Here is a 15,793-nt window from a genome sequence, read left to right as displayed (position 1 = left end):
GCTCCCACATGTCCGCACAATTGCGGCACGTCGGCGTGCTTGACATGGTGCGCACTTTCCGTTATGGTTACCCCGTGCGCCTGTCCTTTCCCGGCTTCCTCAACAGGTCAGTGTGAGTGTGGTTTTGCGGTTTCAGAAGCAACAATTTATTTAAAAAAAAAAAAAAAGTGAAAACACAGCATTAATTGAGGAAAAATCAAAAATCTGAAAAAATATTGAAAAAAACTGAATATGCAGGGCTTGACTGTACTTTTAAATTGTAATATCACCAGTCGCCCTTAGATGGCAGACGTCTTATTCACGCTTACGCTAGGTCTTAGGCTACATTCACACTGCTGCTGAATTCCGATTTTTTTGCACATATGCAACAGAAATCCGATTATTTTTTTTTCGTGTAGTGTGAATAGTACAACACAGATTTTTTTCAAACCTGGGCCCTCCTTCAAATGTGGATATAAATCGGATATTTACGCAATGAATCTGCAGGATGAATGCTCATACGCACACAACCGAGCAATGATACATCGTCAAAAGCCCGATATCTGCTTCTAAAAGACCGACATTGCGTCGTAAAGCCACGAGACTTTGAATGAATCTCTAACATGCCTTTATAAAGCAACAACAATATGAGTTAAGAGAAGGGGAAGCGCTTTGCCTGCTGGTGATGCATGTCTGCCGAACGTGCCTCAGGGAAGCGGCGCCTGCGCTTTGAATGAGACCAGTGTGTTTCACAATCACAGTGGCCTTTTGGGCGCGTGGTCCAAGAGTCCTTTGGGGAGGAGGGAGGGAGTCGGTGCTGGAGAGAGTAGGTTGAAGAATGACGCTGTACCACGCTTGAAGCCCTCCTCATGAATGAATGAACAATGGACAGCAAGCACTGTGTGACGTGCATCCTGCCAATGCTGCCAGAACACACGTATTCTCCGATGTGAGGGCTGTTGAGGGCTCGGAGTTGAGGGGGGAGTGGGAATTGTGAGGTATGCAGAGCGTGAGGTTGACGTTTGGGGAGTGGCGAAGCATGCAGTTGTTTTCAAGTTGAAGTGTGCGTGAGTACAAAGGAGTATTGGGGCAGCACGAAAAAGAAAAGGATTTCTTGTTCTCCAAAGAATACAATCTCATCCTTGTGATTTCTCAACTTGAGTTGTCTTAACACTGCAAATGTATGATAGCTCGTAATTTTCGGACTCAAATCTCACGGCGTTGCAACTTTGCTTGTAATATTTTGACTTGTAATATGACAGATATTCTGGAAAATGCTTCAACTTTCTTGTACTCTTACGCCTTGATATTCAAAACATGGCAACCCCTCCCCCTCAAAAAAATCTTAAATTTAAGAAATGTTCTTGGCATAGTTTGGCTTCATTTTTCTCAAGGATTATTATCAATATCCATGTGGCAGCTCACGCTATGTTACAACTTTATTTCGTACATAACTTTCACTTTGTAATTTGACTTTTTTTTTTCTAGTGCCGCCATAATTCTTCATTAATACTTACAACATAGTGTGTGTTTTGGGGGAAATCTTGTTGGCATTTGCGGAATAAAAGAAATGAGGGCTTGAAAATAAAAAGAAAAAAAAGTGACACCACCAAGGACGTCAGAGAACCTCGTTTTCTTCTCTCACGTGTCAAACAAAGAACAGACCTTATGAAACACATTGTAGGTCATCATCTAGAGCGCAATCTTGCCTTGTTATTATCGTAACATAGCCGGTGGGCACCTTATGACTCTGTCCCCTTTTCCTCTTCTTCCGTGCAGAACTCGCTGTCAGAGATCATCAGCAAACTGCAGGCTTCCACAGCTCACTTTGTGGAGTGCATGCGCCCCAACGCCAGCGGTCAGCCCGACACCTTCGACAGCTCCCACATGTCTGCACAATTGCGGCACGTCGGCGTGCTTGACATGGTGCGCACTTTCCGTTATGGTTACCCCGTGCGCCTGTCCTTTCCCGGCTTCCTCAACAGGTCCGTGTGAGTGTGGTTTTGCGGTTTCAGAAGCAACAATTTATTTAAAAAAAAAAAAAAAGTGAAAACACAGCATTAATTGAGGAAAAATCAAAAATCTGAAAAAATATTGAAAAAAACTGAATATGCAGGGCTTGACTGTACTTTTAAATTGTAATATCACCAGTCGCCCTTAGATGGCAGACGTCTTATTCACGCTTACGCTAGGTCTTAGGCTACATTCACACTGCTGCTGAATTCCGATTTTTTTGCACATATGCAACAGAAATCCGATTATTTTTTTTTCGTGTAGTGTGAATAGTACAACACAGATTTTTTTCAAACCTGGGCCCTCCTTCAAATGTGGATATAAATCGGATATTTACGCAATGAATCTGCAGGATGAATGCTCATACGCACACAACCGAGCAATGATACATCGTCAAAAGCCCGATATCTGCTTCTCGAGCAGTGGAGAGAGTGCTCGGGAGACCACTGATATTGTCCGTGAATCGTTTTCAGTAACAGTTTGACTTATTTATTTAATCCCAAGTGAAAAATACAGCATAAGGTGGACATTTGTGGTGATAGTCGTAATTCAGCCATGCAGATGCTTCATTTATTATACACAGCAAAGACGTGGCATAATCTTTAATAGACCTCTCCATTAAATGAGGATATCCCTAAATTTTGACTTGCCTCGCTACTCTGGCAATGTTAAAGATGAGAAAATGAGCCCCTGCATGCGGGACTTTATTTACTTCCATAAATACTGCAAATGTATGATAGCTCGTAATTTTCGGACTCAAATCTCACGGCGTTGCAACTTTGCTTGTAATATTTTGACTTGTAATATGACAGATATTCTGGAAAATGCTTCAACTTTCTTGTACTCTTACGCCTTGATATTCAAAACATGGCAACCCCTCCCCCTCAAAAAAATCTTAAATTTAAGAAATGTTCTTGGCATAGTTTGGCTTCATTTTTCTCAAGGATTATTATCAATATCCATGTGGCAGCTCACGCTATGTTACAACTTTATTTCGTACATAACTTTCACTTTGTAATTTGACTTTTTTTTTTCTAGTGCCGCCATAATTCTTCATTAATACTTACAACATAGTGTGTGTTTTGGGGGAAATCTTGTTGGCATTTGCGGAATAAAAGAAATGAGGGCTTGAAAATAAAAAGAAAAAAAAGTGACACCACCAAGGACGTCAGAGAACCTCGTTTTCTTCTCTCACGTGTCAAACAAAGAACAGACCTTATGAAACACATTGTAGGTCATCATCTAGAGCGCAATCTTGCCTTGTTATTATCGTAACATAGCCGGTGGGCACCTTATGACTCTGTCCCCTTTTCCTCTTCTTCCGTGCAGAACTCGCTGTCAGAGATCATCAGCAAACTGCAGGCTTCCACAGCTCACTTTGTGGAGTGCATGCGCCCCAACGCCAGCGGTCAGCCCGACACCTTCGACAGCTCCCACATGTCTGCACAATTGCGGCACGTCGGCGTGCTTGACATGGTGCGCACTTTCCGTTATGGTTACCCCGTGCGCCTGTCCTTTCCCGGCTTCCTCAACAGGTCAGTGTGAAGTGTGGGTTTGCGGTTTCAGAAGCAACAATTTATTGAAAAAAAACGGTGAAAACACAGCATTAATTGAGAAAACAGGCTTGACTGTACTTTTAAATTGTAATATCACCAATCGCCCTTAGATGGCAGACATGTCTTATTCACACTTACGCGAGGTCTTAGGTTACATTCACACTGCTGCTCAATTCCGATTTTTTTGCACATATGTAACAGAAATCCGTAAATCCTTTTTTTTTTTTTTTTTCGTGTAGTGTGAATCGTCAAAAAGCCCGATATCTGCTTCACGAGCAGTGGAGAGAGTGCTCGGGAGACCACTGATATTGTCCGTGAATCGTTTTCAGGAACAGTTTGACTTATTTATTTAATCCCAAGTGAAAAATACAGCATAAGGTGGACATTTGTGGTGATAGTCGTAAATTCAGTCATGCAGATGCTTCATTTATTATACACAGCAAAGACGTGGCATAATCTTTAATAGACCTCTCCATTGAATGAGAATATCCCTAAATTTTGACATACCTCCTCTTGCCTCGCTACTCTGGCAATGTTAAGATGAGATGAGAAAATGAGCCCCTGCATGCGGGACTTTATTTACTTCCATAAATACTGCAATTGGCGATGTCTTTTCGGTGCACGTCACCCAACGTCATGCTTTGTGCGCCTGCGTGTCCCACCACGGACACGTTCCATTCACATTAGAAGTTGCATTTGGTTTTGTAATGTGAACGAGCACATAAAAAGATTGGATTGACAAAGAAATCCGAATTGGGCATCACACCCTGCAGTGTGAGCGTAGCCTTATACTGTCAATTCTAGAAAACATAGAAAAGTAATTATTCAAACGTAAACAATGTGAAAAGTGACCTCGCTCATTTTGTCGCTTTCTAAGCAGGAATCAAAGTTGTCTGCATTTTTTAAAAAACAATCATGAGAGAGGTTGGAAAAGTCGGTAAATATAATTAGCAAATCGTTACATTGGCAACTCAGTTTTTTTTATTTTTTGTAAACTAGTGCAAGCAGCGGATGTCTGCTCGCGATGATGACCAATTTTTTAATTTAATTTGGTTCAGTTGTTCTTCTGTTAAACAGATCATAAATATTTCGGTTGAACTGTTGGGTAAATCATTCCCAATGCTTTTAGGGGGACACCCGGTAGATATGTTTTAATTGGTGCCAAGATTATTAGGAGCTCTTTGGAAAACATTATCCCTTGTAAGGACCAAAGACATTTGAGAAACCCTGCTGTCGATGATGTCATTTTTTTCTTAGGATGACTCGCAGGCAGATATCAGCATCCAGAAGTCATTGCAACCTTCCTTGTTGTTTTTGGAAGCACATTATGACCTGGAATAGGTTCACTTTAGGAGGATGATGGGAGTCCATTGCAGCTAATGAATGCCACTATCACATTTCTCATGTCAGCGTGACACGGGCGCATTAAGCAGTGAGTCAGTTTTGTGTGAGGTCTCCATGTCCCGGTACTTCAATTTTACGTTTTAAGCCCCCCCCCCCCCCCTTTCAGGTTCTCAATTCCTCTGTCACTCTCTCTCTCATCCGCTTGTTATTGTCTGGTTTAGAAAGTGAAGGGATTAACATGGACATTCCTGCCACATTATAAAAGAGGACAAAGCTGATCACATGACCCCCGCACACCAAAAAGTTTCCACTACCCCACGCTTGAAACATCACGTCACATATCCTGGTTTTGCTTTTACTGAAGTGATGTCAGACTTTCAATTGTGACTGAAATGGAGAATAAAAAGGTAGGTAGAAGTTCGTATTTTTTTTTTTTTTTTGATACATGTGTGACATAAAGAAAAATTGTGACGTGCTGGCAGATGATAGGATTTTTCTTTTTTTTTTTTAAACCACATGACAAGCTAGCTTTTCACAGAGGACATTGATCATGTCATCTTGAATTGCTTGTATAGATGTATTTGGGTCTCGGCATGGAAATCTGGCCTGTAAATCTCAATGCTGAAATGTTTCATCCACCTTAAACATTGTACAGCTGAATCATTTTTTTTTTAGAGTTGTTTTATGACGAGTCATTCATCTATACTTCCATCGTTTTGTATATGTGGTTCAAATTTGGTAGCATTCAGCCAAAATCTCGAGAAAAAAGTTCACCTCCAAAGGCTCGTCGGAAATAGCTAAAATGGCTGCTTCAAAACACAATGGAAGATTCGTCATTTCTTTTACAGGTATGGATTCTTGAGACTTTTGTGGTTCTACGCATTATAGACATGGCTACCAGATTTCAAGTTACTAAGTGAACCCGGTTTTCCAAAATATTTGGAGGTACAGCCAAGCTCTCCTACACAAGCTTGTCTTGAAGGCCTCCAAGATATGGCCAAAGCCACTCTAAAATGGCCTCTTCAAACCAATAATAGACTTCTTCTGACTTTTTATTAATCAGTGTGATACTCTTTGTAAGTCTTCTCACACATACAAGTGCCGATTTTTGAGGAAACTGGCCGAAAGGGCTGAATTGTCCCCAAAATACATTTTTGGGGGGCCCTGTTAGGAACGCGACCGCATCATGAACACACCAACAAAATTTAGTGTGGTGTTGTGGATGGAAAAGCTCTCAAAGTGGCAATGTATATGACGGAAAAGACTAGTGTGTCTGCTCCAGGTGACATGTATACCCCCCCTCGTGGTCTCAGCCTTGACCCATGGACCTCCTTTACTCTTTTTCTTTTTCACTCTCCCAAGGGACTCTTGTCCTTAGTTTTTGCCCGAGTACTGATTTAATCTCTTTTTCCATTTGTCCCTCTTTCAAGATCTGGTCGTGGCCCTTGACCAAATCATACGACAGAGCAATAAGTCAGCCGGTAATGTTGAGTTGTGCTTTATTCTTGTTAACACAAATCTAAGTACACACACACACGCACACACACCCGCACACGGGCTGCTGTGACCATGCAGGCCCGCTTCCCTAAAGTCATAGAGGCTGTATTAAGGGAATTGCATTAGTGTCCTGGCAACTGGAGATTTATGAGGAAATCTATTTTACTGTTGCTTTTATTTGCCTTTTATGATACTCTCTGTTTTGTGGTCAGATTTATTTCCTGACAGTTGTGCGAGGTCAAATACTGTCTGTGTTTTGTGTCGTTCGTGTAAATCCCGGCCCTTCTTTTGTGTGTCTGCGTTTCTTCACGGAGCACTTCAGACAACTCCATCACACAGTGAGTGGGTTGTGACAAGTGGGCTCTCGTTGCCGCTGCCTGGCGGATAAACACGCATTATGGAGCGCGTTTAGCTTAGTCGTAGCGCTACGGGGCTTTTATGATGCTCAGAGGCTACAAAAAATTGAGCAGTGGACATTACGTTTGAGTGCTTTAAAAATCCCTACATTTTTTTGTTTATTCATTTCGGTTCTCACTGGGGGAGCTTTCGTGAAATCTGCGTGACGTTTTCGATTGACATTTCGAGACAGGATTTTAGTTGAACTCACCAGGAAGACCCTTATGCCTTGTAAGAGTGTGGAGGGACCATCTTTGGTTTTGCTATCCCCATCGAGGGGGTCATGGGTTTACACTGTTCTTTTGTGTTTTATGGGCCCTCTGGGGCACCGCGGGCGCTGTCTACCGAACTGGTATTTCCATATAGCAAGCGGGTTAGCCAGAGTTCAGGCGCAAATCAAGCACACCCACGCTAGCGCGACAAAAAGAGTGATTTACATCCACAGCCATCTGCTTGTTATATTTGCCTCATTTGATGTATGCATGAAATCATCTCTGCATCAACAACCACAACAGCGTTATGATTTTAAAATTGGATGCATGCAAGACGGCTGAAATATGCACCAAGCTTTTGATACGATCCTTTTAATCAATCACTTCATTAATTACGGGCTGGGCACGGCCCTTTTCGTTCCACTTGATTCTTAATTCTTCATTTGGACAAGGATGCATCCAACTTGGTGGTAATGTATTGGGGAATACCCGTTTCTCTTCCAAAGGCCGCAAATGCATGCTCGGATGAATCTGGCTTTGAAGAACTTGATTGAACCCGATCCAACACCTTTGGAATGAACTTGAACAGACTTTGAGACAGGCCCCCCTCTCTCTAGGACCATTCCCACAGACGCACTCTAAAATCTTGTAAAAAAGTGTTCCCGAAAAGCTGTTATAGCTGCACTGGGGCTGACCTTGAACGCTGAACTTCAACTGAAGTTAGCAAAGAGGCGTCATTCTTAGGCACCACTGCCAGATTCTATGTTTCCCAACGTATTGCAAGGAGTAAAAAGTAGGTGCCATTGAGAAGACCAGAGCAGTGTGGACTATATTGGGATCTTTTATAAGCATAGTTGTATTGGAATTGGATCGGATGAAAAGGATGGATGTGGTTGGAAATTTTGAGCATGGGTCCTTTGCGGTCTGTCCTATCATGTCCACTTGGGGGGAAAAAAAATGTATTAGTTTTTCAGGCATGTTTTAGGTCCCCGAGAAGACAATTAATCTGTCGGGAAAATGAATGAAATATGCACTGAAAAGTGAGTTGTGTTTAGTCTTAATGTGAAGTGTAGCTGACCGCTCAGGCAACCTTTGTTACTTATCCTCAAAATTAACTGAATTCTACACTCATAAAGTGTCACAACAAAAGGAACAATACTTTCTGAATATGAACAAATCAAATTTGACCAGAACAGTTTTCAACCATCAAAGTTCCGCAGAATTTTCACCCGACCCAGGTCCGAACGGGTTGCTGAGTGGAGAGGTTTAGCACTCAGCGGGTCCTTATCTTGATGGTGAGTGGATGGACCGGTAATGTGGCCTTCGGAAATTCCACTGATTTATTGCTCTGCATTCCTTTGAGCTGCTTCAAAACCAATCTGTGTTGCTTCACAATCTGTTGAGTGGACGGAACTTTCCAACTAGGTCTTTCATATTTACATTATTCTGGCATCACAACCGTGACACATTTTTGTCATGAAATATCTTCATTTGTATAAACGAAACATGTGTCTCAATCCCAGACGAAAACCAGACCAGTGTCTTCATCCAGTTGACCATTCATGGCCACAGTTGCCCCAGGCGACCCCAACAGGAACAGATGCTGTTTTGCTGGTCTTTGACCTCCCCCCCTGACCTTTGAACCTATTGTTTCTCTCCACCGAAAGCCTCGTCTTCAACTTGACCACGTTTTCTTTCCTCTCCTCTGATGTTTTATTTGGCTTTGTGCGTCTCAGATACAAAGATCTCACTGCGCCGACGCTGGGCGACAAGAGCAAATTGTCGGCGGAGGAGAAGTGTCGCTGTGTGCTGCGGCAGACCAAACTGCAGGGATGGCAGGTGTGCGCCTTTTTCTGTCTTCCCATCGCTAACAAAAGATTTTGCCAAATGACTTAATCCCCTGACCCCCGCCTCCCTGTTTGTCAGAGATTCCTTGGAATCTTCGTCAACACGTTCCAGCTGTCCCACCTCATCATCATTCTTCCCTCGTCGCTGCTCACACACACACACACACACACACACACTTGTACAGAGAACCCATCGGAGGCGCCCACCCTGCCTCTTCTTGTTCCCATCTGCCAGACTGCTGTTGTGTCTGAGTGACTGACCTCAAGGGGTCACATTAGCTGCAGCCGTACTCACACGCGCGCACTCTCTCTCTCTCCTCTGCAAAGTTGGCTTTTTTGATGTCCTTTCTACAAGTAGCTGCCGGAGAGATGTCACTCACCCCATCACCCTCTTGTCCCCTCCCAAACACCACGGTGACTCTTTCCGCCCCCAATTTATTTATTTATTTATTTATTTATTTATTTATTTATTTATTTAATTGAATGCCGTGTCGGCACTCTGCCATACATTGCAGCTCTCCCGTCGTCTCACAGGTTGCCGTTGCTATACTGCATCACTGCTTCTTTCACCTCATCATTTGTGTGTTTTTTGTGCGTGTTTAGATGGGCAGCAGTAAAGTGTTTCTCAAGTACTGGCAGGCAGACCAGCTCAACGACCGCTGCTACCAGCTGCATAAAAAGATCATCACCTGCCAGAAAGGTAAAGAAAGAACTATTGATGACTCAAGTTTTCCTTGTAGGTACTTTTATACAACAACAACAACAACAACAACAACAACAACTGGGTGAAAACAGTCCAGGGGTGTGAAACAGTTCTGATTCTGACACAGCCATCATGGTATTGCCTCTGCCTGACTACTACTGGTCCAAGTGTTAATACAGAGGGATCACACTTCTCAGCCTCCCTTGGGAGTAAATGGGCTGTCCGGTCCCTATACCACCGATGTCTGAGTTTGGTTCGCAATGCCGGCAGTAAGTCGGATTCCTTCCCAGTGAGGGTTAGACTCTGCCAAGACTGCCCTTTGTCACCGACTCTGTTCATAACCTTCATGGCTCCAGGGATGACCCAGGACATCCTGGAGAGACTAACAGGCCAACTAGCGATGGACATAGTTTTCGTTTCATTGTGCGAATCCCATTAACTTAACTGGAATTTGTTGTTCATTCATCGCGTCTTGAAGCAATTAAGTCAACATTGAGTTCCACTCAAATAGTTTTCTGACTAAAGATCGCATGACATATGATATGGAAATAATTGTAATTCTTCCATCCAGTGGTACGTGGCTGGCTCGTCCGGCAGCGCGTCCGCCGTCGACTACCGTCGCGGTACAAGGACGAGGGAAGTGTGCAGCGCTTCCTGCAGGGGGCGGAGGACATGGGGCTGCGCACCTACGACCGCCTAGTCATACAGAACGCCTCTGACATCTCGCGAGAGAGCGACCGCCTGCGTTGCCACAGCAACGGCGGCGGCCTCATCCTTGCCGCCAACCTTGGCAGCAGCCCGCCACTCGGGGAAAGGCCCGATCCGGTTGGCAAGGAGGAGGAACAACCGGTTAAAAGGTGAGTTGTAAACTCAGTGACGCGACGTCATCGATCTGCTTGTCAAACTTTTATGACCTTGAGAAATACTTCTTACAAGTATACTGCTACTTATCACAACTTGCAAAATAATAAATCGACCTTATTTCTCCTTCAATATACATTATTTCATACTTATCAATACCAGGTTGCTGTTTGTACACTTGGAAAAAACAAATACAAAGCCCCCCCATTCTAAAATAATGACGGTTTTTGTTCAAACCTCACAACTCAGCAATTGAAACTCTAAAGGCTTTTCTGAAGGCTAATTGAGGCTACATTTACAAATCTACACTTCCACTCAAAAGCCACAGCGGTAGGTACACCTGCACAATCTCATGAGCTCCGATACAAGAACTGTATCAGCAATATTTGCCCAATGTTTTAGATACGAATTTATTGTTGAATAAGATCCTCCTGACTTTGAAGTGTCCTTGTGCAAAGTGTCCTTGTGCATGTAACATCTGCTGCCTGGCGTGTGCGCGCACACACACACACACACACACACACACACACGTATGCATACACACAATTCTTTGTAAAGATAAATGAAAGGTTTCCTCAGAAGGATTTTACTGAGGGAGCAAATGATCTCCATGCTCAAATTCAATGAAACCAACTTAATTTCTCCACAAGTATTTAAAATTCCAACCGCCATCACTTACGCAGATTGTCTCCCGACTGCCCCTCACCCCCTGCATGCAATCATCGGACGGACAGATGGTTCACTGAGATTAGCGTAGGAAATATCAAACTGGATATGATCAAATTACTGTCGGGAGATTAGATCGAAAGCGTAATCTCTTGTCTCTTTATCCTCCAATTGGCCTCCTTAGCTCGTATTTGCGGCGTGACAGTTGATGTGTGACTGTAATGCTGCGCTCACATGAAAGGCTTTCGCATTGATGCCTCAAGAAGACGACACAAAATCGCTGCGCTTGTCAAACACTGCTCTATTGATTTAATTTTGGTCTGCCACTTGAACAATGTGTTGAATTCATCTCCTGCACTTATTCCACTTCATATTTTTTTATTTATATCGATACAAAAATGGCCTCTCCCTTGTCAATTTGGATTATTTTTGATATTTTTCTCAACTAAAAAAAAAAAAAACATGAGGGGTTGGCTATGGGCAAGAATGGATGTATACAATTGAACAATTCAAATAACAATCTTTACTGTATAGTGATCTAACTGCTGTTCATATGTAGGGTTATGGAAAAAGTTGGAAAAGTCCACGATGTCGCTGGGAACGGGGGAAGCCGATTCATTCGCCACTTTCGATCCAGCTCGGTGCCCGTGCCCCTGGCTATCGACAATTCAACACAGTCCACCAGCAGCCCGGCCGTCAAACCGGTGCTGCAGCACGTCGCTCACACCAACGTGGACATTACCAGCGGTTGCGCTGCTTCCTCGCCTCGTAAGCAACCTCCCCCAAAACCAAAAAGGGACCCCAACACGCGCCTGAGTGCGTCGTATGAGGTGGTTAGTGCCGGCTTGGTGATGGCGGTCAAAGAGAGTGCCACTCCAGAAGGCTACGCTTCACCAGCTGGGAGTCCCCCCAAATCCCAGCTGTCCCCGACAGACCCCGCAGGTACACGCACTTGATTTTAGAAGACATGACAGATGGTTGCTCGTGTGTGTAGCATTTGTTCTTTCCATTTTCTACAAGCCAAATTCAATGTATAGCTCGGATCAAAAGGACAAAATGTAACAACGGGACGGTTGGCAATGGGGATTTTCAGGGCGAGTCTGGGCACTCCACTTCTTGGTCTCAGTTTTGGAAAACAAAAATGATTTGCTTATACTCTGGAGCAACTTAAATGTTGATATATTTTTCTCTTTCATGGTGCATTTTTTTGACTGATGCAAAAAATACGGTACCTCTGACACAGACAGTGTGCTTAAGCCGCAGTCAGAAACAGTTGTTTTCTTTACGTAGGTCTGTTTGTTCCTCACTGTACAGTAGGGGTTGAAAATTTTATTTTTTGGGGGCCGGGGGGTTGGTTGGTCATCTCAATGTGATGGAAGTCAAGTCAAAATCAATTCATCTGTGAAATCTATATTTTTTCAGCACGAGCACTGCCATTTTTTGTGTTATGGACCTTTTTTTTGGAAAAGTATATTTCTACGGACCTTCATAGAAAAAAATAAAAGTGATTAAAAATAAAACCATTACACTAGATAGAGTTGTTGTCATTAGTGGGAATTCTGTGAATGTTTTTTTTTTCTTTTCAACAAGCTGGCCAGTCTCATATTGTGATCCATCGCACTAAATGCCGATGCTGAGTAGTAAAGTCAACTCATTGACTAGTTGCCTCAATCCCTACTGTACAGTACTGACTTTCCTGGGCCACACCCCCAACCGAGAAATAGATGCACAGCTCCTCCTGCATCATCACATAATGTTTAAAAGAAGGAAAATAACCGTTGTTTGGACCAAGTCTACTAATCCAAAAGGTGGTGCGTGTGAGTCAGTGCTTAATTGCTGGATCAGGGCCATGGTCCGGACTGATGCTTGTTTCCAAATTTATGGGTCGCATTAATCCGACCCCATAAAATTTTAAAATAAAATCAGTCCTTTTTTTAATCTAAGCCTAAAGTTGACATAGGAAAAATCAGCCATTTTTTAATTTTTGGATTTTTATTTATTTATTTTACTGTCAATTGAAAATAGAAAGAATAAGTGATCGACGGATAGTTGCTCAGAGTGCTGGTGACCATTATTTGAACTTTCTCGATGTTTCCTCAGGGTCCAAGCCCCGCCCCCACAGCGATGACTACACGACCATGAGGAAGGTGCCCCCGCCCAAACCCAAACGCAGTCCCAACACCAAGCTGACAGGCTCGTACGAGGAGATCAATGCCGTGGCGCCCCTCCTCCACCAGCTGCGTCCTGCTGATGTCAAGACAGCGCTGCTGTCGCGCACAGGCGGCACGATGCCGAAAGCGGCCTCCCTGGATGCTACGCAGGGCTTAGCGCTGAGTCTCTATCAGGGCCAGGACGAAGAGGACATCTACATTGAGATGGTTGGCTCTCAGCCCCGTGCTGGGAGCCTCCAGGAGCCACCCGACAGCCCAGAAGAAGCGGAATCGGAGGCCGTCTACGAGGAAATGACCTTCTTCCCTCCTGATGATGCTGCGCCTCCACCTGCCGTTGCAACCAAACCAACCCAGCTGGATGTTCTCAGCTTCAGCCTGGTTACATCCGGCATGTGCCGCCCTCAGAGCGAAGAGAGTAAGCGGGTGACGTCAAGGGTAACGGCAGCTTTGGACATTGCTTACCCGCAAAATGCGATGGTTGGTGGTGCGCCCAGGATTCAGCATGGAAAAGATGGCACCTGTGACATTCCGGCCCCCTTTCCCAACTTGCTCCCTCATCGACCGCCTCTCCTGGTGTTCCCGCCGTCCCCCGTCACCTGCTCCCCTGCTTCAGACGAGTCGCCCCTCACTCCTTTAGAGGTCAAGAAGCTGCCGGTGTTTGAGACCAATCTCAACTACTCTGCAGGTCCAGACAGCCCACTGTCGCCTCAATATGTGCGGCAGAGGGCAGACTCCTCCCCGAGCCTCACCGTCCTAATGCCGGAGAAGAAGGCTACCCCTCCACTAACCCCGCCACTTCCTCTTTCGACCACAAGTGGCCCACCTCCTCCATACAGACCACCTTCCCACTTCCCCTTCCCACCTGAGGCCAGCTTCCTTGCGCTGGCACGGACCGCTTCTGTCACCGGAACCCAGTCGGAATCCTCCAAGTCCCTAACGTCACAGAGACCAAGTGTGGAGCCGCCGGGGAAACCGCCCCCTTACTCCCCGGGGAAGATGTCCCGGCCAGAACCTCGAAGAGCTCACTCCTGCTCCTCCTCGCCCTTGTTGTTCAACCCAGCAAACGGAAGACCTCTTACCAGTCCCCTGGATGAGCTCAGCACCTTGTTCAGCACGGGGCGCAGCCTTCTGAGGAAGTCCTCAACGGGACGCAAGATGCGAGACGGAGGTTTGTCACTCCAACGCACGCATTTTTAAGATACAGCGGAACATCTGACGTCAAATTATATTCCCATCTCCAAATATCAATGTAAAACCCTCCTTTTATAAGAGCGAACCCTCAAAATGACCATTCAACTTTGACACCATGCTGCGACATTCGATGCTATGGCAACAGAAAAAATTGTTTGTGTCTCCCGTCTGGCTAGAATACTTGCTTGCTTCTCATTTGGATGAATTCCTGAGTAGTAGTCACAATACGAGCCCTGGAATTCACCAAAAATGGGCGCTTCAAACCACAACTACACACTACTCACTCAACTGCTGGATGCTGTTCTGATGAATATGGCTGCCCTGTTTCCAGGGTACGCTACTGACTGAGTTTTAGATTCAAATATATTTTCACCGGGATACTTTGGGGTTTGTGAAAAGTGGCAAGTTATTGGGCAATTCGGGACCCCCAAAAAGGCAATTCATTTGTTGGAATAAAAATTACCTGCGATTTCAACGAGGGATTCCCACTGCCTGCTGCTCAGGCTCTCATAATAAACGTCACCCTCATAAAACACGACACACAATGTTGCAAGTGATATTTTAACATTCTTAACTGTCATAGAAGTGGAGAAAAAAAATCAAATCAATCATTCATTTTAATGACAAAGCCACACTGATTTGGATGACACCTGCTAGTCACAAATTTTGATTTTCAACATTCTTACTTGTCTTGTAAAAAGATGTGCTGTGACTGTGTGTCACTTGAATTGTCTTCGACAAAAAAAGCCAAAGACAAAGCAAAAGATAATGCAAGCCTAAAGTTCGCTGTGATCCACAGCGGTAGTTTTGGATGACTTTCCAGCCCTATTTTACCAATAATTAATTTCCAAGTATGCAGTGTTGTGTTATTACTGGAAGACCCTCCTCACCCCCTGCCCCTCAACCACACCACACCCCTCGAGACAAAGCAAAATTGTGCATTGATCGATTTCAGATGTTCCACTGTACACGAAACACATAAAACAGGAGCATAAATCCCCTATCGTCACTTTTCATTGTGTGCCGCGTCTGCACCGACTGCACACATTGAACCCACGGGCCAGATGTACATCAGTGTGGGGGTGATGGCAAGTTAACCTCTGCTTTCTTATCCCATGTCTCACTCAGCCTGCTTCGGCGCGAGTCCATCTTGTGCTGTATTTACTGTAACAAGTTCATGATCCAAGTCTGGGGCTGATTTATTAGGTGCTGTCTGATTACCTTCTACACTGTAGTGTGGCGCAATAGATAAGTCATTTCCTCTGTTTTTCACCATAGGTGTTTCATTTCTCCGAACTCCACTTTTTTTTTTTTTTTTTTTTATTTTGGGATGGGTTTTAGCATACCATCCTTTTAT

General features: G+C 44.3%; 1 protein-coding gene across 1 annotated transcript in view; it reads left to right on the top strand.

Moving 5' to 3' along the window:
• Positions 1 to 15,793, top strand: part of myo16 (myosin XVI) — a 110,133-nt gene that overhangs the window by 86,940 nt on the left and 7,400 nt on the right. The window contains exons 27-32 of the mRNA XM_019884717.1: positions 1,759 to 1,964; positions 8,734 to 8,836; positions 9,448 to 9,544; positions 10,119 to 10,404; positions 11,634 to 12,016; positions 13,175 to 14,413. Of these exons, the coding sequence (XP_019740276.1) occupies positions 1,759 to 1,964; positions 8,734 to 8,836; positions 9,448 to 9,544; positions 10,119 to 10,404; positions 11,634 to 12,016; positions 13,175 to 14,413 (2,314 nt within the window). The remainder of the gene's footprint in view (positions 1 to 1,758; positions 1,965 to 8,733; positions 8,837 to 9,447; positions 9,545 to 10,118; positions 10,405 to 11,633; positions 12,017 to 13,174; positions 14,414 to 15,793) is intronic.

This window comes from Hippocampus comes, unplaced genomic scaffold (assembly GCF_001891065.2).
Source record: "Hippocampus comes isolate QL1 unplaced genomic scaffold, H_comes_QL1_v1.1 scaffold95, whole genome shotgun sequence".
Taxonomy (NCBI): Eukaryota; Metazoa; Chordata; class Actinopteri; order Syngnathiformes; family Syngnathidae; genus Hippocampus; species Hippocampus comes.
Note: the sequence above shows the minus strand (reverse complement) of the source record. Positions and strands in the feature narration are given on the sequence as shown.